Here is a 24,126-nt window from a genome sequence, read left to right as displayed (position 1 = left end):
GAGATCCCAAACTGGGACTGAGAGATCCCAAACTGGGACTGGGGATCCCAAACTGGGATTGGGGAGCCCAAACTGGGACTGGGGGATCCCAAACTGGGACTGGGGATCCCAAACTGGGACTGAGAGATCCCAAACTGGGACTGGAGATCCCAAACTGGGACTGAGAGATCCCAAACTGGGATTGGGGATCCCAAACTGGGACTGGGGATCCCAAACTGGGACTGGGGATCCCAAACTGGGACTGGGGATCCCAAACTGGGACTGGGGATCCCAAACTGGGACTGAGAGATCCCAAACTGGGACTGAGAGATCCCAAACTGGGACTGGGGGATCCCAAACTGGGACTGGGGATCCCAAACTGGGACTGAGAGATCCCAAACTGGGACTGAGAGATCCCAAACTGGGATTGGGGATCCCAAACTGGGACTGGGGATCCCAAACTGGGACTGGGGATCCCAAACTGGGACTGGGGGATCCCAAACTGGGATTGGGGATCCCAAACTGGGACTGGGGATCCCAAACTGGGATTGGGATCCCAAACTGGGACTGGGGATCCCAAACTGGGGATGGGAATCCCAAACTGGGACTGGGGATCCCAAACTGGGACTGAGAGATCCCAAACTGGGACTGGGGATCCCAAACTGGGACTGGGGATCCCAAACTGGGATTGGGGATCCCAAACTGGGACTGGGGAGCCCAAACTGGGATTGGGGATCCCAAACTGGGCCCGAGGGCGTCCAAATGGGACTGGGCCGGGTCGGGGGTCCCGAAATGGGGTCCAAGCTCCCAGTACGAGGCTGAGGGGCCCGAAACGGTTGCCAAAACTGAGGTGGAGGGAGCTCACGGCACTGGGATGGGCTCACGGTACTGGGATGGGCTCACGGTACCGGGATGAGCTCACGGTACCGGAATGAGCTCACGGTACCGGGACGAGGTTCGGGGCGCCGGGCGCGCACTCACCGCTTTGTACTCATACTGTAGGCTACGGGCGGTCACGTCCGCCATGGCTGCACCGGGAACGGGGCCCGGGACGGGGCCGGGAGCAGGAACGGGGCCGGGAACCGGAGCGGGGCCTGACGAGGCCGCGCCGCCGCCGCCGCCGCACCGGAAGCTCCCTCAGCAGAACTTCCGGGTTAGGCGAAACACGCCTGAGCCCGCGAGATCGAGGCTCCGCCCATAGCTCGTTCTAATTGGTTGCTACCCTATAAATCCCGCCCAGCACACCGGGAGCTGCCTGTGATTGGTCAGGCCGCCAGCCCGCCACGTTTTGATTGACGTTTGTGCTCCTGAGGGCGGCGGGGCGGGGCATAGGGCGGGGTCAGCGCGAAGTTCGTCGCTTCCTATTGGTGGATTAAGTAAAAACCACGCCCCCTGGTCAGACCACGCCCCTTTCCGGTGAGGGCGCACGTGGTGCCCACAGGGGGGACCCGGCACCCCCGAATTGTCCCCAAGGTCCTCCCGTGCCCCAAGGGGGCACTGAGGGCTACCAGGGCTCTGTGGGCATTGCGGGGGTCTCTGGGCATTGAGGGGTTCTGGGTACCGAGGGGATTCTGGGCATCGGGGGGGCACCCGGGTCCTTGGGGGTCCCTGGGCATCGGGGGGTTCCCTGAGCATTGGGGGGTCCCTGGGCACTGAGGGGTCTCTGGGTATTTGGGGTCCATGGGCATTTGGGGGTCCCTGGGCATCGGGGAGAACCCGGGCATCGAGGGGGTCTCTGGGCATCGAGGGGTCCATGGGCATCGAGGGGTCCCTGGGCATTTGGGGTCTCTGGGCATTTGGGGGTCCCTGGGCATTGGGGGTCCATGGGCATTTGAGGGTCCATGTGCATCGAGGGGTCTCTGGGCATTGAAGGGTCCATGGGCATCGAGGGGTCCCTGGGCATCGAGGGGTACCCAGGCATTGAAGGGTCCATGGGCATTTTGGGGTCTCTGGGCATTTGGGGGTCCCTGGGGACCATGGGGTCTCTGGGCATCGAGGAGTCCCTTGGCATTTGGGGGTCCCTGGGCACCATGGGGTCTCTGGGCATCGAGGAGTCCCTTGGCATTTGGGGGTCCCTGGGCACCATGGGGTCTCTGGGCATCGAAGGGTCCCTTGGCATTTGGGTGTCCCTGGGCACTGAGGGGTCTCTGGGCATTTGGGGGGTCTCTGGGCATCGAGGGGTCCCCGGGAATCGAGGGGTCCCTGGGCATTTGAGGTGATCCCTGGGCATTTTGGGTTCCCAGAGTGCCCCCCCAGGGTTGTGTCCCCGGGTATTTCGGGGTGCCAGGGGTGCCAGGGGACGCGGGCAGGGCCTCCCTGTCCCCGCTGCCACCCCCGCGCTGGCTTTGGGGCCGCAGCTCGGTGCCCGCTGCGGTGCCCTCGTTATCTCGGCCCCGTTAATTAGCGGAGCGCGGCGCCAGCGCCTGGAGAGGTGCCCGGCGGCCGTGCCAGCTCGGCCGTGTCCCAGCGGGGATGGCACCGCGTGGCACTTGTCCTGTCCCCGGAGGTGACACGGCCGTGCTGCCACACCTGGTGCCCACCTGGGCTTGGTCCTCATCCTCTCCGGGAGGGGAGACTGGGCACCGGGATGGCACCGAGGGTGGCACTGGTATGGCACCGAGGGTGGCACTGGGATGACAATGATTGTGGCACCAGGGGTGGCACTGGGATGGCACCAAGGGTGGCACAGACGGTGGCACTGGGGATGGCACTGGGATGACAATGATGGTGGCACTGAGATGGCACTGGGAGTGGCACTGGGGATGGCACTGGGATGGCAACAATGGTGGCACCAAGGGTGGCACTGGGATCACACTGAGGATGGCACAGGAATGGCAATGTTGGTGGCACAGAGGGTGGCACTGGGATGGCAACAATGGTGGCACTGGGGTGGCACTGAGGGTGGCATTGTGATGGCAAGAATGGTGGCACTGAGGGTGGCAGTGGGATCACACTGAGATGGCACTGGGGATGGCACTGGGATGTCACCGATGGTGGCACTGAGATGGCACTGGGAGTGGCACTGGGGATGGCACTGGGATGGCAACAATGGTGGCACCAAGAGTGGCACTGGGATAGCACTGGGATGGCACTGGGGGTGGCACTGGGATGGCACTGAGGGTGGCACTGGGATGGCACTGGGAATGGCACCAGGATGGGACTGGGATGGCACCAGGGACCCCAAAAGAACTGAACTGGGCTGAGCTGAGCCAAACTGGGATAGGCCAAGCCTGCTTAAGCTGGGCTGAACTGAGCCAAACTGGGGTGGGTAGAAGCAGGCTGAGCCGAGCTGAGCCAGGCCAGTAAAGCCAGGCTGGGCTGAGCCGGGTTAAACCAAGCTGGGCTGAGCCAGGCTGGGTTCAGTTGAGCCCGGTTAAGGTGGCCTGAACTGAGCTGAGCCCAACCGGGACACTCCAAACTGGGCTGAGCCTGGTGGAGCCGAGCCTGGCCAGTGGGGCTGAACTGGGCTGAGCCCAACTGGGACACCCTGAACTGGGCTGAGCCAAGCTGGTCTGAGCCGAGCCTGGTTAAGCCAAGCCTGGCCAGTGGGGCTGAACTGGGCTGAGCCCAACTGGGACACCCTGAACGGGGCTGAACCAAGCTGGTCTGAGCCAAGCCTGGTTAAGCCGAGCCTGGCCAGTGGGGCTGAACTGGGCTGACCGGTTCTGGATCCGACCCAAACCGAGCCGAGCTGCGCTAGGCTGAGCCTAATTGAGCCAACTGGTCCCAGTAAGACCCGACTGGTTCCGAGCCGATTCGAGCCGAGCGGTTCCGATTCGAGCCGAGCGGTTCCGATCCGATCAGACCGGTCCCGAGCGGTTCCGAGCCTAGGAGAGCGGACCCGAGCGGTTCCGACCTGACCCGAGCGGTTCCGATCCTAGGAGAGCGGACCCGAGCGGTTCCGACCTGACCCGAGCGGTTCCGATCCTAGGAGAGCGGACCCGAGCGCTTCCGACCTGACCCGAGCGCTTCCGACCTGACCCGACCCGAGCCCCCGGCTCCGCTGAGGGGGGCCCGTGACGTCACGGGCGGGGCGGGGCCGGCGGGGCCGCGCGGCGCGCTCCCGCCGCCGCCCCTCACGGCCGCTCCCGCCTCCCGCGCCCCGGCCGGGCCCCCCCGCGCCCCCCGGAACCCCCGCCCCGCTCCGCCGCCTCCCTCCGCCGCCCCGCCCGGGCTCCCGCCCCGCTCCGCCGCCTCCCGCCGCGGCCGGGCCCCCCCAAGCCCCCCCCCGCCCCTCACGGCCGCCTCCCGCCCCGCCGCCGCCGCCGCCGCCGCCGCCGCCGCGCCCTGAGGTGAGTGCAGGCCCCCCCCCCGCCCCGCCCCGGTATTGTTGTGGCGGAGCCGCGGGGGCGGGAGGAGGAGGGGGAGGCGCTTTGTTCCTCCCGGTACCGGGGATCGCCACCGGCTCCCCCCACCCCCGGCCCTCCGCCCGTGGATGGGGGGGCCGGAGTCGCCCGCTCCGCCGCTCGGAGCCGTCGGTGCAGCGGGAATCCCCCCCCACGGTAACGGCAACGGGGGAGCGGGGGGCGCGGGGCTTGGGCGGGCAGCGTCGTGGGGACCCGGGGGTGGCACCGCCGTGGGGATCCGGGGCTGGCACCGCCGTGGGGACCCCCGGGTGGCACCGCCGTGGGGACCCCCGGGTGGCACCGCCGTGGGGACCCCCCCCGGCCGGGCCCCTCAGGGCACTCCCGGAGTGTCCAGCGCCAAACTTGGCGACCGCGGGGCCACCGGCCTGGCAGTGGCACCCTGAGGGTGGCTGTCCCCGCTTTGGGGAAGCCCGGCCGTGCCCGTGGCACCCCGGCCGTGCCCAGGACACCCCGGCGGTGCCCGTGGCACCCCGGCCGTGCCCCGTGGCCTGTGGCACGGTCGCCGTGCTTTGTCCCCTTGTCGCCGTGCCTGTTGCGAGCCCAGCTGTGCCTGTTGAGCCCCGGCCGTGCCCACGGCGGCTTGGCCGTTCCTGTGGCACCCCGGCTGTGCCCAGGGCGCCCCAAATGTGCCCGTGACACCCTCGATGTGTCCCTGGCACCCCGGGTTTACCTCTTGTGCCCCGACTGTGCTCGTGGCACCCCGATTTTGCCCGTGGCATCCTGGCCAGGCCCGTGACACCCCTTCTGATCTTTGCCGGTGGGACCCTCACTCTCCCTGTGGCACCCCAGCTGTGTCCCTGGCACCCCAAATGTGCCCGTGACACCCTCGATGTGCCCCTGGCACCCCAGATGTCCCCCGTGGCACCCCAATGTGCCCCCGACATCCCAGATGTGCCTGTTGCATCCCAGATGTGCCTGTTGCACCCCAGATGTGGCTGTCACGCCCCAGCTGTGCCCGTGGCAGCCCAGATAGTCCCTGTGACACCCCAATTGTGCCCTTGGCACCCCAGCTGTGCCCAGCTGTGCCAGTTACACCCCATCTATGCCCTTGGCACCCCAGCTGTGCCCGTGCCACCCCAGCTGTGCCCATCACACCCCAGCTGTGCCCGTGACACCCCAGCTGTGCCAGTGCCACCCCAGCTGTGCCCATCACACCCCAGCTGTGCCCATGACACCCCATCTATGCCCTTGGCACCCCAGCTGTGCCCGTGCCACCCCAGCTGTGCCCATCACGCCCCAGCTGTGCCCGTGCCACAGGAAGCCCGGCCGGGGTGTCCCCCATTCCCACGGCCCTTCCCGTGCCCCCACCCTCCCGGAAATCCTTCCCGAGCCGTCACCGGGAGCCCCCCCGAGCCCCCCCAACTTCCTGCTTCCCGCCGGGCAGGGCAGAACAATTCCCGGCCGCATCCTGCCCGCCCCGGGGGCACCCTCGAGGGCACCCCCCGGGGGCACCGGGGGGTCCCGGGCAGGACGTGGCGGGGGGATGGTGGCAAACCCCACCCCCCCGTTTCCTGCTCCGTGGCTCGGGGTGTCCTCCCGGTGCGTGGGGTGCCCCCGGCCTCGTGACACCGCGGCCTCAATGCCGCCTTGTGCCCGCGCCGCCCGCGTGACGCCGCCGCCGCTGCCCCGTGGCACTGACGGGGCCCCGGCGTGGCCGTGTCCCCTCGCAGGGACCCCGTGGTGTCCCCACCGCCGCCCCGGTGCCATGGCTCTTGTCGTGGCCGTGCTGCTGGCCCTCGTCACCGCTGCCACCGGCACGCCGGGGGCGTCGTGGAGTGCTGTGCCCAGGAGGACTGTGCCCTACGAGGGTGAGTGCCAGGGGGGTTCGGGGATGGCTTGTGCGGTGACACGGTGGTGGCTGCTGTCACCACGCCGGGTGGCTTTTGTCCCTCCCCCACCCTCGGAGCTTGTCAGCGCTGCGGGGTGGGTGGGTGTCCCCAAAACTGGGCTGTGGGGGGACATGCAGGGACGTGCCAGATGTGCCATCCCCAGTCCTGTGCCAGCACCTGGGGGCCACTGCCCGGTGCTGTGTCCCCTGTCACCAGCTCTCTGCCATGTCCCCTGCTCATCTCCCTGCCTTGTCCCCTGTCCCCATCCCTGTGCAGTGTCCCTTGTCCCATCCCTGTGCTGTGTCCCCTGCTCATTTCCCTGCCTTGTCCCCTGTCCCCACCCCTGTCCTGTCCCCATCCCTGTGCAGTGTCCCTTGTCCCATCCCTGTGCTGTGTCCCCTGTCCCCATCCCTGTGCCCTGTCCCATCCCTGTGCTGTGTCCCCTGTCCCCATCCCTGTCCCATCCCTGTGCTGTGTCCCCTGTCCCCATCCCTGTGCCCTGTCCCATCCCTGTGCTGTGTCCCCTGTCCCCATCCCTGTCCCATTCCTGTGCTGTGTCCCCTGTCCCCATCTCTCTGCCACGTCCCCTGCCCATCTCTCTGTCCTGTCCCCTGTCCCCATCCCTGTGCCCTGTCCCTTGTCCCCATCTCTCTGTCCTGTCCCCTGTCCCTATTCCTGTCCCCATCCCTGTGTCGTGTCCCTTGTCCCCATCCCTGTCCTGTCCCCATCCCTGTGTTGTGTCCCTTGTCCCCATCTCTCTGCCCTGTCCCATGTCCCCATCCCTTGCCATGTCCCCTGTCCCTATTCTTGTCCCCTGTCCCCATCCCTGTGTTGTGTCCCTTGTGTCATCCCTGTGCCCTGTCACCATCCCTTGCCATGCCCCCTGTCCCCATTCTTGTCCCCTGTCCCCATCCCTGTGCTGTGTCCCCTGTCCCCATCCCTGTCCTGTCCCCATCCCTGTGCTGTGTCCCTTGTCCCCATCTCTCTGCCCTGTCCCATGTCCCCATCCCTTGCCATGTCCCCTGTCCCCATTCTTGTCCCCTGTCCCCATCCCTGTGCCACGTCCCTTGTGTCATCCCTGTGCCCTGTCCCCCGTCCCCATTCCTGTGCCAGGTCCTTTGTCCTGTCCCTCCTCCATGTCCCCTGTGTCCACGCCCTGCCACCACCCTGTCCCATCCTGCCTGCCATGTCCCTTGTCCCATCCCTCTGCCGTTTCCTGTCCCCACACCCTGCCATCATCCTGTCCTGTCCCTCGGCCATGTTCCCTGTGTCCCCTGTCCCCATCCCTCTGCCATGTCCCCCTGCCCTGCCAGCACCCCGAGGTTCTGTCCTTGTCCTGTGCCAGCAGCCTCTGTCCCTTCCCTGTGCTGTCACCCTGTGTCCCCATGCTGTGCCAGCTCCAGTGTCCCTGTCCCTGTGCTATCACCCTGTGTCCCCATGCCATGCCAGCAGCCTCTGTCCCTTCCCTGTGCTGTGTCCCTGTGGCCCCATGCTGTGCCAGCTCCAGTGTCCCTGTGCCATGCCCTGTGTCCCCAATGCCGTGCCCCATTCCCCTGTCCCCATGTGGTGACAGTGCCCCCTGTCCTCTATCCTTGTTCCATGCCACTGTCCCTGGGCAGTGTCCCTTGTCCCCATCCCTTTACTGTGCCACTGTCCCTGGGCAGTGTCCCTTGTCCCCACTCCTTTACTGTGCCACTGTCCCTGGGCAGTGTCCCTTGTCCTCATCCCTTTACTGTGCCACTGTCCCTGTGCCGTGTCCCTTGTCCCCACTCCTTTACTGTGCCACTGTCCCCGTGCAGTGTCCCTTGTCCCCACTCCTTTACTGTGCCACTGTCCCCGTGCAGTGTCCCTTGTCCCCATCCCTTTACTGTGCCACTGTCCCTCTGTGTCCCTTGTCCCCATCCCTTTACTGTGCCACTGTCCCTGGGCAGTGTCCCTTGTCCCCACTCCTTTACTGTGCCACTGTCCCTGGGCAGTGTCCCTTGTCCCCACTCCTTTACTGTGCCACTGTCCCTGGGCAGTGTCCCTTGTCCCCACTCCTTTACTGTGCCACTGTCCCTGGGCAGTGTCCCTTGTCCCCATCCCTTTACTGTGCCACTGTCCCTCTGTGTCCCTTGTCCCCACTCCTTTACTGTGCCACTGTCCCTGTGCCGTGTCCCTTGTCCCCACTCCTTTCCCGTGCCACTGTCCCCGTGCAGTGTCCCTTGTCCCCACTCCTTTACTGTGCCACTGTCCCTGGGCAGTGTCCCTTGTCCCCATCCCTTTACTGTGCCACTGTCCCTGGGCAGTGTCCCTTGTCCCCACTCCTTTCCCGTGCCACTGTCCCTGTGCCGTGTCCCTTGTCCCCATCCCTTTACTGTGCCACTGTCCCTGGGCAGTGTCCCTTGTCCCCATCCCTTTACTGTGCCACTGTCCCTGGGCAGTGTCCCTTGTCCCCATCCCTTTACTGTGCCACTGTCCCTGGGCAGTGTCCCTTGTCCCCATCCCTTTACTGTGCCACTGTCCCTGGGCAGTGTCCCTTGTCCCCACTCCTTTACTGTGCCACTGTCCCTGGGCAGTGTCCCTTGTCCCCACTCCTTTACTGTGCCACTGTCCCTGGGCAGTGTCCCTTGTCCCCATCCCTTTACTGTGCCACTGTCCCTGGGCAGTGTCCCTTGTCCCCATCCCTTTACTGTGCCACTGTCCCTGGGCAGTGTCCCTTGTCCCCATCCCTTTACTGTGCCACTGTCCCTGTGCCGTGTCCCTTGTCCCCACTCCTTTACTGTGCCACTGTCCCTGGGCAGTGTCCCTTGTCCCCATCCCTTTACTGTGCCACTGTCCCTCTGTGTCCCTTGTCCTCATCCCTTTACTGTGCCACCGTCCCTGTGCCATGTCCCTTGTCCCTGCTCCTTTACTGTGCCACCGTCCCTGTGCCATGTCCCTTGTCCCCACGCCCAGGACCCCACCCTCAGCCGTGCCACTGTCCCCGTGCCGCCCCTGTGCCCGCCCGGGGCCCTGGCGCTGTCCCCTCAATGGTTCCTTTCTGCGGAGCCCGGGGGTGGCCGGGGGGCACTGGGCGGGGCGCAGGGTCCCTGCAAAGGCCACTGTGTTCGGTGACAAAGGGACCTTTGTGTGCCACGGGGCTGGGGGTGGCCGGCGGGGGCGGGGGGTGCCCCCGGGGGTCCCTGCCCTGGGTCCCTGTGTCCCCACAGAGCTGTGGGGGGAGGGGGTCCCAGCATGGTGTCCCCACAGAGCTGCATGGCGGGGTCCCCATGTCCCCATAGAGCTGTGGGGTCCCAGCACAGTGTCCCCTGTCCCCATAGAGCTGTGGGGTCCCAGCACAGCGTCCCCTGTCCCCATAGAGCTGTGGGGTCCCAGCACAGTGTCCCCTGTCCCCATAGAGCTGTGGGGTCCCAGCCCGGTGTCCCTTGTCCCCACAGTCTATGGGGTCCCAGCCGGTGTCCCCACAGTGTGTGGGGTCCCAGCCCGCTGTCCCTGTGTCCCCACTGTCTGAGGGGTCCCAACCCGGTGTCCCCATAGAGCTGTGGGGTCCCAGCCCGATGTCCCCTGTCCCACAGAGCTGTGGGTGGGATCTGACAGGGGTTGGATGATGCTGTGGGGTCTCAGCCCAGTGTCACCACAGTGTGTGGGGTCCCAGCCCCGTGTCCCCACAGACTGAAGAGTCCCAGTCCCAGTGTCCCCACAGTGTGAGGTGTCCCAGCCCACTGTCCCCTGTCCCCACAGTGTGAGGTGTCCCAGCCAGTGTCCCCACAGTGTGAGGTGTCCCAGCCCGCTGTCCCCTGTCCCCACAGTGTGAGGTGTCCCAGCCCACTGTCCCCTGTCCCCACAGTGTGAGGTGTCCCAGCCGGTGTCCCCACAGTGTGAGGTGTCCCAGCCCGCTGTCCCCTGTCCCCACAGAGCTGCAGGACACTGCCAAGCGTTTCTCCCAGGGCGGGGTCTCTCACTACCTGACGCTGACGCTGGACGAGGCCGAGGCGCTGCTCTACGTGGGTGCCCGTGAGGCCGTGTTCGCCCTGGCCACGGGCACCGTGGAGCTCAAGGCGGCGGTGAGGACCCCAAAAACGGGCAGGGTTTGGGGTGGGGGGTGCCCTGCCATCTGTGCCAGCCCCTGACCCCTGTGCCACCCCCAGATCTCCTGGGAGGCGCCCGTGGAGAAGAAGGCGGAGTGCGTGCAGAAGGGCAAGAACAACCAGGTGGGCACGGGGTGCTGGGGGGGTTTGGGGCGCCGTGCCAGCTCCAGGGCTTCTGTCCCTGTGTCCTTGTGCTGTGTTTCCAGGGGCCCTGTGTCCCTGTGTCCCTGTGCCATGCCCTGTGTCCCTGTGGTGTGCCAGCTCCAGCATCCCTGTCCCTGTGTCCCTGTGCCATGTTCTGTGTCCCCGTGCTGTGCCAGCTCCAGCATCCCTGTCCCTGTGTCCCTGTGCCATGTTCTGTGTCCCTGTGGTGTGCCAGCTCCAGGGACCCTGTCCCTGTGTCCCTGTGTCATGTTCTGTGTCCCCGTGGTGTGCCAGCTCCAGGGACCCTGTCCCTGTGTCCCTGTGTCATGTTCTGTGTCCCCGTGCTGTGCCAGCTCCAGAGTCCCTGTCCCTGTGTCCCTGTGCCATGTTCTGTGTCCCTGTGGTGTGCCAGCTCCAGGGACCCTGTCCCTGTGTCCCTGTGTCATGTTCTGTGTCCCCGTGGTGTGCCAGCTCCAGGGACCCTGTCCCTGTGTCCCTGTGCCATGTTCTCTGTCCCCGTGCTGTGCCAGCTCCAGAGTCCCTGTCCCTGTGGCCCCGTGCCATGCCCTGTGTCCCCATGGTGTGCCAGCTCCAGAGTCCCTGTGTCCCTGTGCCATGCCCTGTGTCCCCGTGGTGTGCCAGCTCCAGAGTCCCTGTGTCCCTGTGCCATGCCCTGTGTCCCCGTGCTGTGCCAGCTCCAGAGTCCCTGTCCCTGTGTCCCTGTGCCATGCCCTGTGTCCCTGTGGTGTGCCAGCTCCAGAGTCCCTGTCCCTGTGTCCCTGTGCCATGCCCTGTGTCCCTGTGCTGTGCCACATTCCCCTTGTCCCTATGTGGTGGCAGTGCCCCCTGTCCTCTATCCCTGTCCCATGCCACTGTCCCCATGCCATGTCCCCTGTCCCCATGCCCACTTCTATGCCACTGTCCCCGTACCTGAGACTTCAGTCCCTTCCCTGTGCCACTATCCCTGTGCCATGTCCCTTGTCCCCACTCCTTTCCCATGCCACTGTCCCCATGCAATGTCCCTTGTCCCCATCCCTTTACTGTGCCACTGTCCCTGTGCCATGTTCCCTGTCCCCACTCCTTTACTGTGCCACTGTCCCCGTGCAATGTCCCTTGTCCCCACTCCTTTACTGTGCCACTGTCCCTCTGTGTCCCTTGTCCCCACTCCTTTACTGTGCCACTGTCCCTCTGTGTCCCTTGTCCCCACTCCTTTACTGTGCCACTGTCCCCGTGCAGTGTCCCTTGTCCCCACTCCTTTACTGTGCCACTGTCCCTGGGCAGTGTCCCTTGTCCCCACTCCTTTACTGTGCCACTGTCCCCGTGCAGTGTCCCTTGTCCCCATCCCTTTACTGTGCCACTATCCCTGTGTGTCCCTTGTCCCCACCCCTTTACTGTGCCACTGTCCCCATGCAGTGTCCCTTGTCCCCACTCCATCACCGTGCCACTTTCCCAGTGCTGCATCCCTTGTCCCTTGTCCCCATTAATGTCCCCTGTGTCCCCTCCCAGACCGACTGCTTCAACTACGTGCGCTTCCTGCAGAGCTACAACAGCTCCCACCTGTACGCCTGCGGCACCTACGCCTTCCAGCCCAAGTGCACCTACATCGTGAGTGGGGGCCCCAAATCCAGGTCCCCAAATGTCCCCTGCCCTCCCTGGGGATGTGGCTCTGTCCCCAGGGGTGGCCCTGTCCCCAGAGGTGGCATTTAGGGTGGTTTTGTGGTTGTGAGGGCTGGTTGAGGGTGTCCCCAATGTCCTCTGCCCTCCCTGGGGATGTGGCTCTGTCCCCAGGGGTGGCCCTGTCCCCAGAGGTGGCATTTAGGGTGGATTTGTGGCTGTGAGGGCAGGTTGGGGATGTCTCCTTTGCACTTAGGGTGGCTCAGATGGGTCATCTGGGACAGGGACACCCCTGGGTGAGGAACAGGGACAGTCCCAGATGACCCTTCAGGGACAGGGACAGTCCCAGATGGGTCATCTGGGACAGGGACACCCCTGGGTGAGGAACAGGGACAGTCCCAGATGGGTCATCTTGGAGGGGTCTCTGTCCCCAGAGTGGTCCAGGGATGTCCCTGTCCCCAGGAGGACCACCCAGGTATGTCCTTGTCCCTCGTCCAGGACTGTCCCTGTGCTCAGGAGGGTGGCCTAGGGCTGTCCCTGTCCCCAAAATTATCATCCAGGCATGTCCCCATCTCAGAAGGACCATCCAAGGGTGTCCCTGTCCCTCCTTGAGGACTGTCCCTGTCCCCAGGAGGATCATCTGGGGGTGTCCCTGTCCCTCCTTGAGGGCTGTCCCTGTCCCCAGGAGGATCATCCAGGCATGTCCCCATCTCAGAAGGACCATCCAGGGCTGTCCCTGTCCCTCCTTGAGGGCTGTCCCTGTCCCCAGGAGGATCATCCAGGCATGTCCCCATCTCAGAAGGACCATCCAGGGCTGTCCCTGTCCCTCCTTGAGGGCTGTCCCTGTCCCCAGGAGGATCATCCAGGGCTGTCCCTGTCCCGAAAATTATCATCCAGGGGTGTCCCCATCTCAGAAGGACCATCCAAGAGTGTCCCTGTCCCTCCTTGAGGGCTGTCCCTGTCCCCAGGAGGATCATCTGGGGGTGTCCCTGTCCCTCATCCAGGGCTGTCCCTGTCCCCTGGAAGGTCATCCAGGGGTGTCCCCATCCCTCATCCAAGGGTGTCCCTGTCCCCTGGAGGGTGGCCCAGGGTGGCCCCAGGCTGTCCCTGTCCCCAGGAGTGTCACCTGCAGGGTGTCCATGTCCCTGGGGCCTGTCTGGGTGGCACGGACATGACCCAGTGCCCCCCGTGCCCCCCCAGGAGCTCTCCGGCTTCACCCTGGACCCGGTGGCATTCGAGGACGGCAAAGGCAAATGTCCCTACGACCCCACCAAGGGCCACACTGGCCTCATCGTGGGTAGGTGACACCTCTGGGGTCACGGGGAGGGGGTGCCACCCGTGCCCGCCACCCCCCTTAAACCCCTCCCTCGCAGATGGGGAGCTCTACTCTGCCACCTTCAACAACTTCCTGGGCACGGAGCCCGTCATCCTGCGCAACCTGGGCCCGCACTACTCCATGAAGACCGAGTACCTGACCTCGTGGCTCAACGGTGGGCACACGCAGGGCACGGGGCACACGGGGAGGGCACAGGGCACGGGTGTGACCAGGTGGTTTTGCAGAGCCTCACTTCGTGGCGTCGGCCTTCGTGCCCGAGAGCGCGGGCAGCGGCAGCGGCGACGACGACAAGGTTTACTTCTTCTTCAGCGAGCGCGCCGTCGAGTACGACTGCTACGCCGAGCAGGTGGTGGCACGGGTGGCACGGGTCTGCAAGGTACGCCTGGGCACACCTGGGCACACTTGGGGACACCTGGGGACACGCCCTGAGCTGTTTCAGGGCTGGGAAGTTGGCATGGGTTAGGGCCATCAGTGTGACTCCTATGCTGAGCAGGTGGTGGCACAGGTGGCACGGGTCTGCAAGGCACACCTGGGCACACCTGGGGACACATCCTGAGCTGTGTGAGGTCATGGGGTTGGGCAGTTGAGGATGAGTGCTACACTAAGCAGGTGGTGGCACAGGTGGCACGGGTCTGCAAGGCACACCTGGGCACACCTGGAGACACGCCCTGAGCTGTTTCAGGGCTGGGAAGTTGGCATGAGGTTGGGCAGTGGAATATGACTGCTACGCTGAGCAGGTGGTGGCACGGGTCTGCAGGGTACCTTGTCCCAGTGCCCATGGTGGCCCTGTCCTGGTGCCCATGGTGGCCCTGTCCTGGTGCCCATGGTCACCATGCTGGCCATGTCTCAGTGCCTGTGGTGGCATTGTCCTGGTGCCCACGGTCACAATGGTGGCTGTGTCCTGGTGCCCATGGTGCCCACCATGGCCATTTCCCAGTGCCTGTGGGGTGCCCACAGTGGCTGTGTCCCAGTCCCAGCGGTCACCACGATGGCCCTGTCCTGGTGCCTGTGGTCACCATGCTGCCCACGGCGGCTGTGTCCTGGTGCCCGCAGTGCCCACAGTGGCCGTGCCGCGGTGCCCGTGGTGCCCACGGTGCGCTGTCCCCGGCAGGGGGACGTGGGCGGCGCGCGGACGCTGCAGAAGAAGTGGACGTCGTTCCTGAAGGCGCGCCTGGTGTGCTCGGCGCCCGAGCAGCAGCTGCACTTCAACCGCCTGCAGGCCGTGTTCACCCTGCCCGGTGCCCGCTGGCAGGACACCGCCTTCTTCGGCGTCTTCCAGGCCCGCTGGTGAGTGCCCGCCGTGCCCGCGCCGGCCCCGCGCACCTGGTGGCCTGGTACCACTGACCGTGGTGGTCTTGTCCCAATGACCATGCTGCCCTTGTCCTGGTGGCCATGGTGGCCTTGTCCCAGTGCCCGTGGTGGCCTCGTTCTGGTGACCGTGGTGGTCTTGTCCCAATGACCATGCTGGCCTGGTCCCAGTGACCATGGTGGCCTTGTTCTGGTAACTGTGATGACCTTGTTCTGGTGACCATGATGGTCTTGTCCCTGTGCACGTGGTGGCCTTGTCCTGGTGCCCATGGTGGCCTTGTCCCAATGACCGTGGTAGCCTTGTCCCAGTGACCATGGTGCCCTTGTTCTGGTGACCATGGTGGTCTTGTCCCAATGACCATGGTGGCCTTGTCCTGGTGCCCATGGTGGCCTTGTCCCAATGACCGTGGTAGCCTTGTCCCAGTGACCATGGTGGCCTTGTTCTGGTGACCATGGTGGTCTTGTCCCTTTGCACATGGTGGCCTTGTCCCTGTGCCCATGGTGGCCTTGTCCCAGTGACCTTGATGGTCTTGTCCCTGTGTACAGGGTGGTTTTGTCCTGGTACCCATGGTGGCCTTGTCCCTGTGACCATGGTGGCTTTGTCCCGGTGACCATGATGGTCTTGTCCCTGTGCATGTGGTGGTCTTGTCCTGATGCCCATGATGCCCATGGTGGTCTTGTCCTGGTGCCCATGGTCACCATGGTGGCTGTGTCCCAGTGCCCATGGTGCCCATGGTGGCCTTGCCCCAGTTCCCATGGTGGCCATGTTGGCCTTGCCCCAGTTCCCATGGTGGCCATGTTGGCCTTGCCCCAGTTCCCATGGTGGCCATGTTGGCCTTGTCCCAGTAACCATGGTGGCCCTGTCCTGGTGCCCATGGTTGTCTTGTCCTGGTGCCCATGGTGGCCATGGTGGCCTTGTCCTGGTGCCCATGGTGGCCTTGTCCCGCTGCCCGCTGGCTGCCACCCCCCGTGTGCCCGCAGGGGGGACGTGGACGTCTCTGCCATCTGCCGCTACCCCATCCTGGAGGTGAAGAAGGCCTTCGAGGGGCCCTACAAGGAGTACCGGGAGCAGGCGCAGAAATGGGGGCGCTACTCGGGCGAGGTGCCCACGCCCCGGCCCGGCGCGGTGAGAGCGGGCACAGCGACCGCCTGGGGGGTGGTGGGGCCGGGTGTGGGGCTGGTGGTGCCCCCTGAGCGGTTGGCATCCATCCCTGAGGGCTGGCACCCATCCCTGGGGCTGATGGTGCCCTCTGAGGGATTGGCATCCATCCCTGAGGGTTGGCATCCATCCCTGAGGGCTGATGGTGCCCTCTGAGGGATTGGCATCCATCCCTGAGGGCTGATGGTGCCCTCTGAGGGATTGGCATCCATCCCTGAGGGTTGGCATCCATCCCTGGGGCTGGTGGTGCCCCCTGAGGGGTTGGCATCCATCCCTGAGGGTTGGCATCCATCCCTGGGGCTGGTGGTGCCCCCTGAGGGGTTGGCATCCATCCCTGAGGGCTGGAATCCATCCCTGAGCGGTTGGCATCCATCCCTGAGGGTTGGCATCCATCCCTGGGGCTGGTGGTGCCCCCTGAGCAGTTGGCATCCATCCCTGAGGGTTGGCATCCATCCCTGGGGCTGGTGGTGCCCCCTGAGGGGTTGACATGCATATATGGAGCTGGTGGTGCCCTCAGGGGCTGGCATCCATCTGTGCCCTCCTGAGAGGGACTGGGACCCACCCTGGTGCCCCTATGTGCCCTGAGTTCCCCCCATGCCCTGACAGTGCCCTCCGTGCCCTGACGTTGCCCCCATGCCCTCCCCCGTGCCCTGAAAGTGCCCTCCATGCCCTGACATTGCCCCCATGCCCTCCCCCATGCCCTGACATTGCCCCCATGCCCTTTCCTGTGCCCTGACAGTGCCCTCATGTGCCCTGAATTCCCCTCATGCCCTGGCGGTGCCCCCATGTCCCCTGACGGTGCCCCCGTGCCCTGATGGTGCTGCTGTGCCCTTCCCCATGCCCTGACAGTGCCCTCTGTGTGCCCTGATGTTCCCTCCATGTGCCCTGACAGTGCCCCCATGCCCTCCCCCATGCCCTGACATTGCCCCCATGTGCCCTGAATTCCCATCATGCCCTGACATTGCCCCCCCGTGCCCTGACGGTGCCCCCATGTGCCCTGACGGTGCCCCCATGCCCTGACATTGCCCCCCATGTGCCCTGACAGTGCCCCCATGCCCTCCCCCATGCCCTGACATTGCCCCCCCGTGCCCTGACGGTGCCCCCATGTGCCCTGAGTTCCCCCCATGCCCTGACATTGCCCCCCCGTGCCCTGACGGTGCCCCCGTGCCCTCCCGGCAGTGCATCACGGACTGGCACCGGCAGAACGGCTTTGCCAGCTCGCTGGAGCTGCCCGACAACACGCTCAACTTCGCCAAGAAGCACCCGCTGATGGACGAGCCGGTGCCACCCCAGCGCGGGCGCCCGCTGCTGCTCAAGAGGGATGCCAACTTCACCCAGCTCGTGGTGGACCGCGTGGCAGGGCTGGACGGGGCCACCTACGAGGTGCTCTTCATTGGCACAGGTGATGCCAGGGGACACAGGGCACATGGGGGACACAGGGGGTGGGGAATGCCAGGGGACAGGGGCACAGGGGACAGGGACAGAGGGACAGGGACAGGGGGCACAGCGTGGCAGGGCTGGACGGGGCCACCTACGAGGTGCTCTCATTGGCACAGGTGATGCCAGCGGGCACAGGGGACAGGGACAGAGGGACGGGGGCACAGCATGGCAGGGCTGGACAGTGCCAGCTGTGAGGTGCTCTTCATTGGCACAGGTGATGCCAGGGGACACAGGGCACATGGGGGACACAGGGCGTGGGGAGTGTCAGGGGACAGGGACAGAGGGACAGGGGGCACAGCGTGGCAGGGCAGGGCAGTGCCAGTTGTGAGGTGCTCTTCATTGGCACAAGTAATGCCAGGGGACAGGGAATGCCAGGGGACAGGGAATGCCAAGGGACAGGGCGCAGAGGGGACAGGGAATGCCAGGGGACAGGGACAGGGGGCACAGCATGGCAGGGTTGGATGGTGCCACCTACCAGGTGCTCTTCATTGGCACAGGTGATGCCAGGGGACAGGGACAGGGGCACAGAGGGACAGGGCACCATGGGGACAGGGCATTGAGGAGACATGGCACCGAGGGACAGGGCACCACGGGGACAGGGCACCAGGGCACCACGTGGCCAGCCCTGGGGTGCCCCGTGGCCGAGTGCCCGCCGTGCCCGCCCGCAGGTGACGGCTGGGTGCACAAGGCGCTGGATTTGGGCACCCGCATCCACCTGGTGGAGGAGCTGCAGGTGTTCGCGCCGGCGCAGCCCGTCGAGAGCCTGGTACTGGCGGGCACCAAGGTGAGCGTGCCGGGGGGCGGCGGCGGCGCCGCGGTGCCACGGTGCCAGGGCCCGGCGGCGTCGCCCACCCCTGTCCCCTCCCCTGGCAGAAGCTGCTGTTCGCCGGGTCCCGCTTGCAGGTGGCACAGCTGCCCCTGGCAGAGTGCGGGCGCTACCAGACCTGCACCGACTGCGTGCTGGCACGGGACCCCTACTGCGCCTGGAGCCGCAACGGCAGCGCCTGCGTCCGCACCGACGGGCACAACGGGTATGGGCACCGCGGGCACCGGGCACCGGGGCATGGGGATGGCACCCAGGGCACAGGGATGGCAGCCAGAGCATGGGGATGGCACCCAGGGTATGGAGATGGCAGCCAGAACATGGGAATGGTGCCCAGGGCACGGGGATGGCACCCAGAGCATGGGGACGGCACCCAGGGCACAGGGATGGCACCCAGGGCACGGGGATGGCACCCAGGGCATGGGGATGGCACCCAGAGCATGGGGACAGCACCCAGGGAATGGGGATGGTGCCCAGGGCATGGGGATGGCACCAGAACATGGGGATGGCACCCAGGGCATGGGGATGGCACCCAGGGAACAGGGACGGCACCCAGGGCATGGGAATGGCACCCAGAGCGTGGGGATGGCACCGAGGGCACGGGGATGGTACCCAGGGTATGGGAATGGTGCCCAGGGCATGGGAATGGCAACCAGGGCACAGGGATGGTGCCCAGGGCATGGGGATGGCACCCAGGGCATGGGGATGGCACCCAGGGTACGGGGATGGCACCCAGGGCATGGGGACAGCACCCAGGGCACAGGGATGCCAACCAGGGCACGGGGATGGCACCCAGAGCATGGGGATGGCACCCAGGGTATGGGAATGGCACCCAGAGCATGGGGATGGTGCCCAGGGCATGGGAAAGGCACCCAGGGCACGGGGATGGCACCCAGGGTACGGGGATGGCACCCAGGGAACGAGGATGGCACCCAGGGCATGGGGACGGCACCCAGGGCATGGGGATGGCACCCAGGGCATGGGGATGGCACCCAGGGCACGGGGGTGGCACCCAGGGCATGGGGACGGCACCCAGGGCACGGGGATGGCACCCAGGGAACGAGGATGGCACCCAGGGAACGAGGATGGCACCCAGGGCAGGGTCAGGGTGGAGTTTGGGAAGGGTTCTGTCCCCAGAGGGTGCTGGAATGGGCACAGCCCCAAGGCTGCTCCAGGAGCCTTTGGAATTTGGGGTGTGCAGGATGCCAGGGATGTCCAGGGTGGCATTTTGGGGTGTCTGGGCAGGGCCAGGGGTGGGCTCAGTGATCCCTGGGGGTCCCGGGGGAGGGGGCACTGCGGGTACCCCCCTCACTGTGCCCCCCTCCCGCAGGTCCCACCTGGTGCAGGACGTGCTGAGCTCCGACACCGGCGCCTGCTCCGTGCCGCAGGTGGCCAAGCAAGGTGAGACCCTACGGGTGCCACATGGGCGTGCCCAGGCCATGCCATGCACCCCGTGCCATCCCATGCACCCCGTGCCATCCCATGGACCCCATTCCGTTCTATCCCGTGGATCCCATTCCATCTCATGGATCCCATTCGATCCTATCCCATGGATCCCATCCCATGGATCTCATGGATCCCATCCCATGCATCACATCTCATGCACCCCATCCCGTCCCATCTCATGGATCCCATCCCATGGATCCTATCCCATGGATCCCATCCCGTCCCACAGATCCCACTCCACTCCATCCCAGGGATCCCATCCCATGGATCTCATGGATTCCATCCCATGGATCCCATCCCATGCACCCCCTCCCATCCCATCCCATCCCATCCCATCCCATCCCATCCCATCCCATCCCATCCCATCCCACCCCATCCCATCCCATCCCATCCCATGGATCCCATCCCATGGATCCCATCCCACCCCATTGTTCCCATTCCATAGATCCCATCCCTTGGATCCTATCCCATGCCACAGATCCCATCCCATCCCCTCTCATCCCATGGATCCCATCCCAAGGATCCCACCCCATCCCAAGGATCCCACCCCATCCCATGGATCCCATCCCAACCCATGGACTTGACCCTATCCCATTCCATGGACCCCATCCCATCCCATCCCACCCCATTGTTCCCATCCCATGAACCCAACCCCCCCCGTGCCCCGCCCCGTCCCCGCTGACCTCCCCGTCCCCTCAGGGCCGCTGACCCCCAAGAACGTGACGGTGGTGGCGGGCACCGACCTGGTGCTGACATGCCGCCTGGCCTCCAACCTGGCGCGCGCCCTCTGGACCTTCGAGGGCCGGGCGCTGGCGGCCCAGCAGGCGCTGGTGCTGGGCGAGGCGCGGCTGCGGGCGCTGGTGGTGCCCGGCGCGGGCGCCCAGCACAGCGGCACCTACCGCTGCCTGGCCGAGGAGCAGGGCGCCCGCCTGCCCGCCCAGGAGTACCGCGTGGCCGTGCTGGCCGGCCCGGGGGCGCCGCTGGAGACGCGGGCGCCGCCCGCCGGCCCGGGCGCCGCGTGGGTGCTGGCCGTGTGCCTGGGCGCCCTGTGCCTGCTGCTGCTGCTGGCCGTGCTGTCGCTGTGGCGCCGGCTGCGCCACGAGCTGGGCAAGGGCGCCAAGGCCATCGAGAGCACCCTGGTGTACCCCATCGAGCTGCCCAAGGAGCCGCCCAGCCCGCGCTTCGTGCCCAGCGCCGCCTCCGACTCGGACGAGAAGCTCTGGGACCCGTCCAGTTATTACTACTCGGACGGCTCGCTCAAAATCGTGCCCGGCCACGCCGGCACGGCGGGCGCCGCCTGCCGCCGCAACGGCGGCCCCGGCGCCGCCTCGCCGCCCGCCGGCATCCCCGGGCAGCCGCTGCACTCGCCCACCCGCATCCACCTGGGCCCCCTGCGCGGCTCGGCCTCCAACGGCTACATCCGCCTGGCGCTGGGCGCCGAGGAGCGCCCGGCCTGCGCCGACCTGGCCGAGGAGCTGCGGCGCAAGCTGCAGCAGCGCCAGCCCCTGCCCGACTCCAACCCCGAGGAGTCGTCGGTGTGAGTGGCGCCCGCCTCGGCTCCGGGAGCCGGCGCGGGCACCGCGGAGCGGGCACGGCAGAGCTGGCGTCGGGATCCGGCTGAGGATGGAAGCCTGGCACCAAAACCCGGCTGGGGATGGAAGCCTGGCACCAAAACCCGGCTGGGGATGGAAGCCTGGCATCAGAACCCAGCTGGGGATGGAAGCCTGGCATCAGAACCCGGCTGGGGATGGAAGCCTGGCACCAAAACCTGGCTGGGGATGGAAGCCTGGCATCAGAACCCGGCTGGGGATGGAAGCCTGGCACCAAAACCTGGCTGGGGATGGAAGCCTGGCACCAAAACCTGGCTACTGATGGACACCTGGCACCAAAACCTGGCTGGGGACAGGCGCCTGGCATCAGAACCCAGCTGGGGATGGGCACCTGGCACCAAAACCTGGCTCGTGATGGACACCTGGCACCTGGATGGGCGCCTGGCATCGGGACCCAGCTGGGGATGGAAGCCTGGCACTGGCACCCGCCTTGGGGACAGGATTGCCATGCTGGTACCAGCCCTGGGGACAGCAGGGTTACCACAGGATCTGCCCAGTGTCACCCCAGTGCCAGCGCCCACCTTGGGGACTGATAGGCTGGCACTGGTGCCCGCCTTGGAAATGGGAGTGTCACCTTGGCAGTGGTGTGTGCCTCGGGGGTGGCACTGCCACCCTGGCACCCAGGGGGTGGGACTGGCACCCAGGATTGTCACCTGCCCTGGGGACAGGATTGGCACCCTGGCACCCAGGATTGTCACTTGGGCACCTGCCCTGGGCACAGGGCTGCCACCCTGGCACCGCCACCACCCAGCCGTGCCACCGTGCCACTCCCGGTGCCACCACCTTCGGTACGGTGTCCCCAGGGAGGGACAGACTTGGGGACACCCCTGTGCCCGCCCGTGCCCGCCCGGTGCCCTCGGGACGGGTTTTTTTTGGGCTCATTTCGGGTTTTTCTGACTTTTTTCTATCTCTGTGCCCCCCGTGCCAGGGCTCTGTCCCTGCCCTGCCCTGGCCCTTTGTCCCCTCGTGTCCCCCCTCGTGTCCCCAACCCCTGCACGCCCCCCAGCCCGTTTTGTACCAGCCCCCCCCCGGTGTAATTTATTTGGTACCGAAATATATTTATTTGTTGTAAATACCTGAGTATTTTTATATTCATAATAAAAGGACTTCCAGAAAAAAACCAAAAAAATAAATCCTGAGTTGTTTTTTTTCTCTCTCTTTTTTTCTGGGGGGGTTGGAGAGTTTTGGGGGAGTTTTGGGGGGATTTTGGGGGAGTTTTGGGGAGGTTTTGGGGGGATTTTGGGGGAATGTTTGGGGAGGTTTTAGGGGAGTTTTGAAGGAATTTTGAGGGACGTTTGGGGAATTTTCGGGGGATTTTTGGGGAGGTTTGGAAGAATTTTGGGGGAGATTTTGGGGGGATTTCGAGGAAGGTTTTGGGGGAGTTTTGGGGAGATTTCGGAATTTTGGAGGAGGTTTTAGGGGAGTTTTGGGGAATTTGGGGGAATTTCGGGGGAGTTTTGGGGGGATTTTGGAGAGTTTTGGGGGAGGTTTGGGGGAATTTTTGGGGTTGTTTTTGGGGAGGTTTTGGGGGAGGTTTTAGAGGGGTTTGGGGAGGTTTTTGGGGGAATTTTTGGGGAGGTTTTGGGGAGGTTTTTGGGGAAATTTTTGGGGCGGTTTTGGGGAGGTTTTAGGGGGGTTTGGGGAGGTTTTTGGGGGAGTTCTGGGGGCGTTTTGGGGGAATTTTTGGGGAGGTTGGGGGAGTTTTTGGGGGAGTTTTTGGGGAGCTTTTGGGGAGGTTTTGGGAAAGTTTTGGGGAGATTTTGGAGGAGTTTTGGAGGAGGTTTGGGGGGAGTTTGGGAGAGGCTTAGGGGAGGTTTTGGGGGGAGGTTTTGGAGGGAGGTTTTTTTGGTCGGTTTTGGGGGTGTTCTGGGCAGGTTTCGGGGGGAGTTTTGGGGAGGTTTTGGGGAGGTTTTGGGGAAGTTTTCTTTGAGGTTTTGTGGGAGGTTTCGAGCTCTCCCCCCCACCGGTGCTGAGCTCATGGAAAAAGCTCCAGCGGGGCTAAAAAAGGAGAAAACCGGAGCCGTTCCCAGGCGGGGGGGCCGGGCCGGGCTCCCCCCTCCCCTCCCCGGGGAGGCTCCGCTGGGAGCAGCGCCGGAAATGGGGGAGGGGGCTGGGAACGGGGTCAGGGCCGTGGGAAATGGGGCTGGGGGCGGGGGGAGCGCTGGGAATCCCTTCGGGGGGAGGGGGACCCCGGGGACACCCCAAAATCGGGGAGGGGGCTCCGGGACACCCCAATACTGGGGAGGGGGGGGGCCTCAAGGAGACCCCAAGATCGGGGAGGGGGTGCCCAGGGATGCCCCAAAATTCAGCCGGGAGACCCCCAGGACGCCCCAGTATAGGAGAGGGGCCTCCAGGACACCCCAAGATCCGGGAGGGGCCTCTGGGACACCCCAGTACTGGGGAGGGGGACCCCAAGGACATGCCAAAATAGGGGAGGGGGCCCCCATTACTGCTGTGGGACCCCCATTACTGCTGAGGGACCCCCATTACTGCTGGGGGACCCCCATTGCTGCTGTGGGACCCCCATTACTGCTGGGGGACCCCCATTACTGCTGTGGGACCCCCATTGCTGCTGAGGGACCCCCATTACTGCTGTGGGACCCCCATTGCTGCTGAGGGACCCCCATTGCTGCTGGGGGACCCCCATTACTGCTGGGGGACCCCCGCTGCTGCTGAGGGACCCCCATTGCTGCTGTGGGACCCCCATTACTGCTGAGGGACCCCCGCTGCTGCTGAGGGACCCCTACTGCAGAGCAGGGGGGCGCTTGGGGACCCCATAAAGGCGTGGGGGTGACCCCTGGGAACCCCGAGTGGGAGAAGAACCTTGGGATCCCCCCTAATGGGGAGTTGGAGCCCTGTGGCTGCCGTTGCTGGTGGGGGTGGGGCTTGGGGACCCCAAAATTTGGGGGGGGGGGGGGGGCGAATCCAGGTCCCCAAAGGGGCTTTGAGCGGCCGCTGGCGCCCCCTGGCGGCGGCACCGCGTGTGGGGAATGCGCATGCG

General features: G+C 65.5%; 2 protein-coding genes across 4 annotated transcripts in view; one reads left to right on the top strand and one right to left on the bottom strand.

Moving 5' to 3' along the window:
* The window catches only part of SNRNP200 (small nuclear ribonucleoprotein U5 subunit 200), a 71,384-nt gene extending 70,275 nt beyond the window's left edge, over positions 1-1,109 (bottom strand). Inside the window, 1 exon segment of the mRNA XM_053966459.1 lies at positions 961-1,109. Coding sequence (XP_053822434.1) covers positions 961-1,005 — 45 coding nt within the window. The 5' untranslated portion in view covers positions 1,006-1,109.
* A 3,092-nt stretch (positions 1,110-4,201) lies between these two features.
* SEMA4C (semaphorin 4C) lies at positions 4,202-22,246 on the top strand. 3 transcript variants are annotated; one of them, XM_053966469.1, is made up of 15 exons: positions 4,202-4,271; positions 6,017-6,154; positions 10,073-10,221; positions 10,306-10,368; positions 11,896-11,994; positions 13,204-13,300; positions 13,377-13,493; positions 13,564-13,715; positions 14,451-14,626; positions 15,629-15,773; positions 16,986-17,208; positions 17,915-18,030; positions 18,120-18,277; positions 19,400-19,470; positions 20,215-22,246. In XM_053966469.1, the coding sequence occupies exons 2-15, from the start codon at positions 6,052-6,054 to the stop codon at positions 21,054-21,056; spliced, it is 2,511 nt and encodes an 836-aa protein (XP_053822444.1). In that variant the 5' UTR covers positions 4,202-4,271; positions 6,017-6,051; the 3' UTR covers positions 21,057-22,246. The 3 variants fall into 3 exon arrangements, with proteins under 3 accessions (XP_053822444.1, XP_053822443.1, XP_053822442.1); XM_053966468.1 differs by lacking the exon at positions 4,202-4,271 and adding an exon at positions 4,382-4,481; XM_053966467.1 differs by lacking the exon at positions 4,202-4,271 and having other exon boundaries at positions 5,863-6,154.
* Positions 22,247-24,126: the final 1,880 nt, after the last annotated feature.

This window comes from Vidua chalybeata, chromosome 28 (genome assembly GCF_026979565.1).
Source record: "Vidua chalybeata isolate OUT-0048 chromosome 28, bVidCha1 merged haplotype, whole genome shotgun sequence".
Taxonomy (NCBI): Eukaryota; Metazoa; Chordata; class Aves; order Passeriformes; family Viduidae; genus Vidua; species Vidua chalybeata.
Note: the sequence above shows the minus strand (reverse complement) of the source record. Positions and strands in the feature narration are given on the sequence as shown.

Bases quoted from the DNA above. Each gene is read 5' to 3' on its own strand.
- SEMA4C (XM_053966467.1), top strand. From the start codon at position 5,926: ATGCCGCCTTGTGCCCGCGCCGCCCGCGTGACGCCGCCGCCGCTGCCC. The intron at 11,995-13,203 runs GTGAGTGGGGGC...GTGCCCCCCCAG, and splicing joins AGCCCAAGTGCACCTACATC to GAGCTCTCCGGCTTCACCCT. The intron at 13,716-14,450 runs GTACGCCTGGGC...TGTCCCCGGCAG, and splicing joins GGGTGGCACGGGTCTGCAAG to GGGGACGTGGGCGGCGCGCG.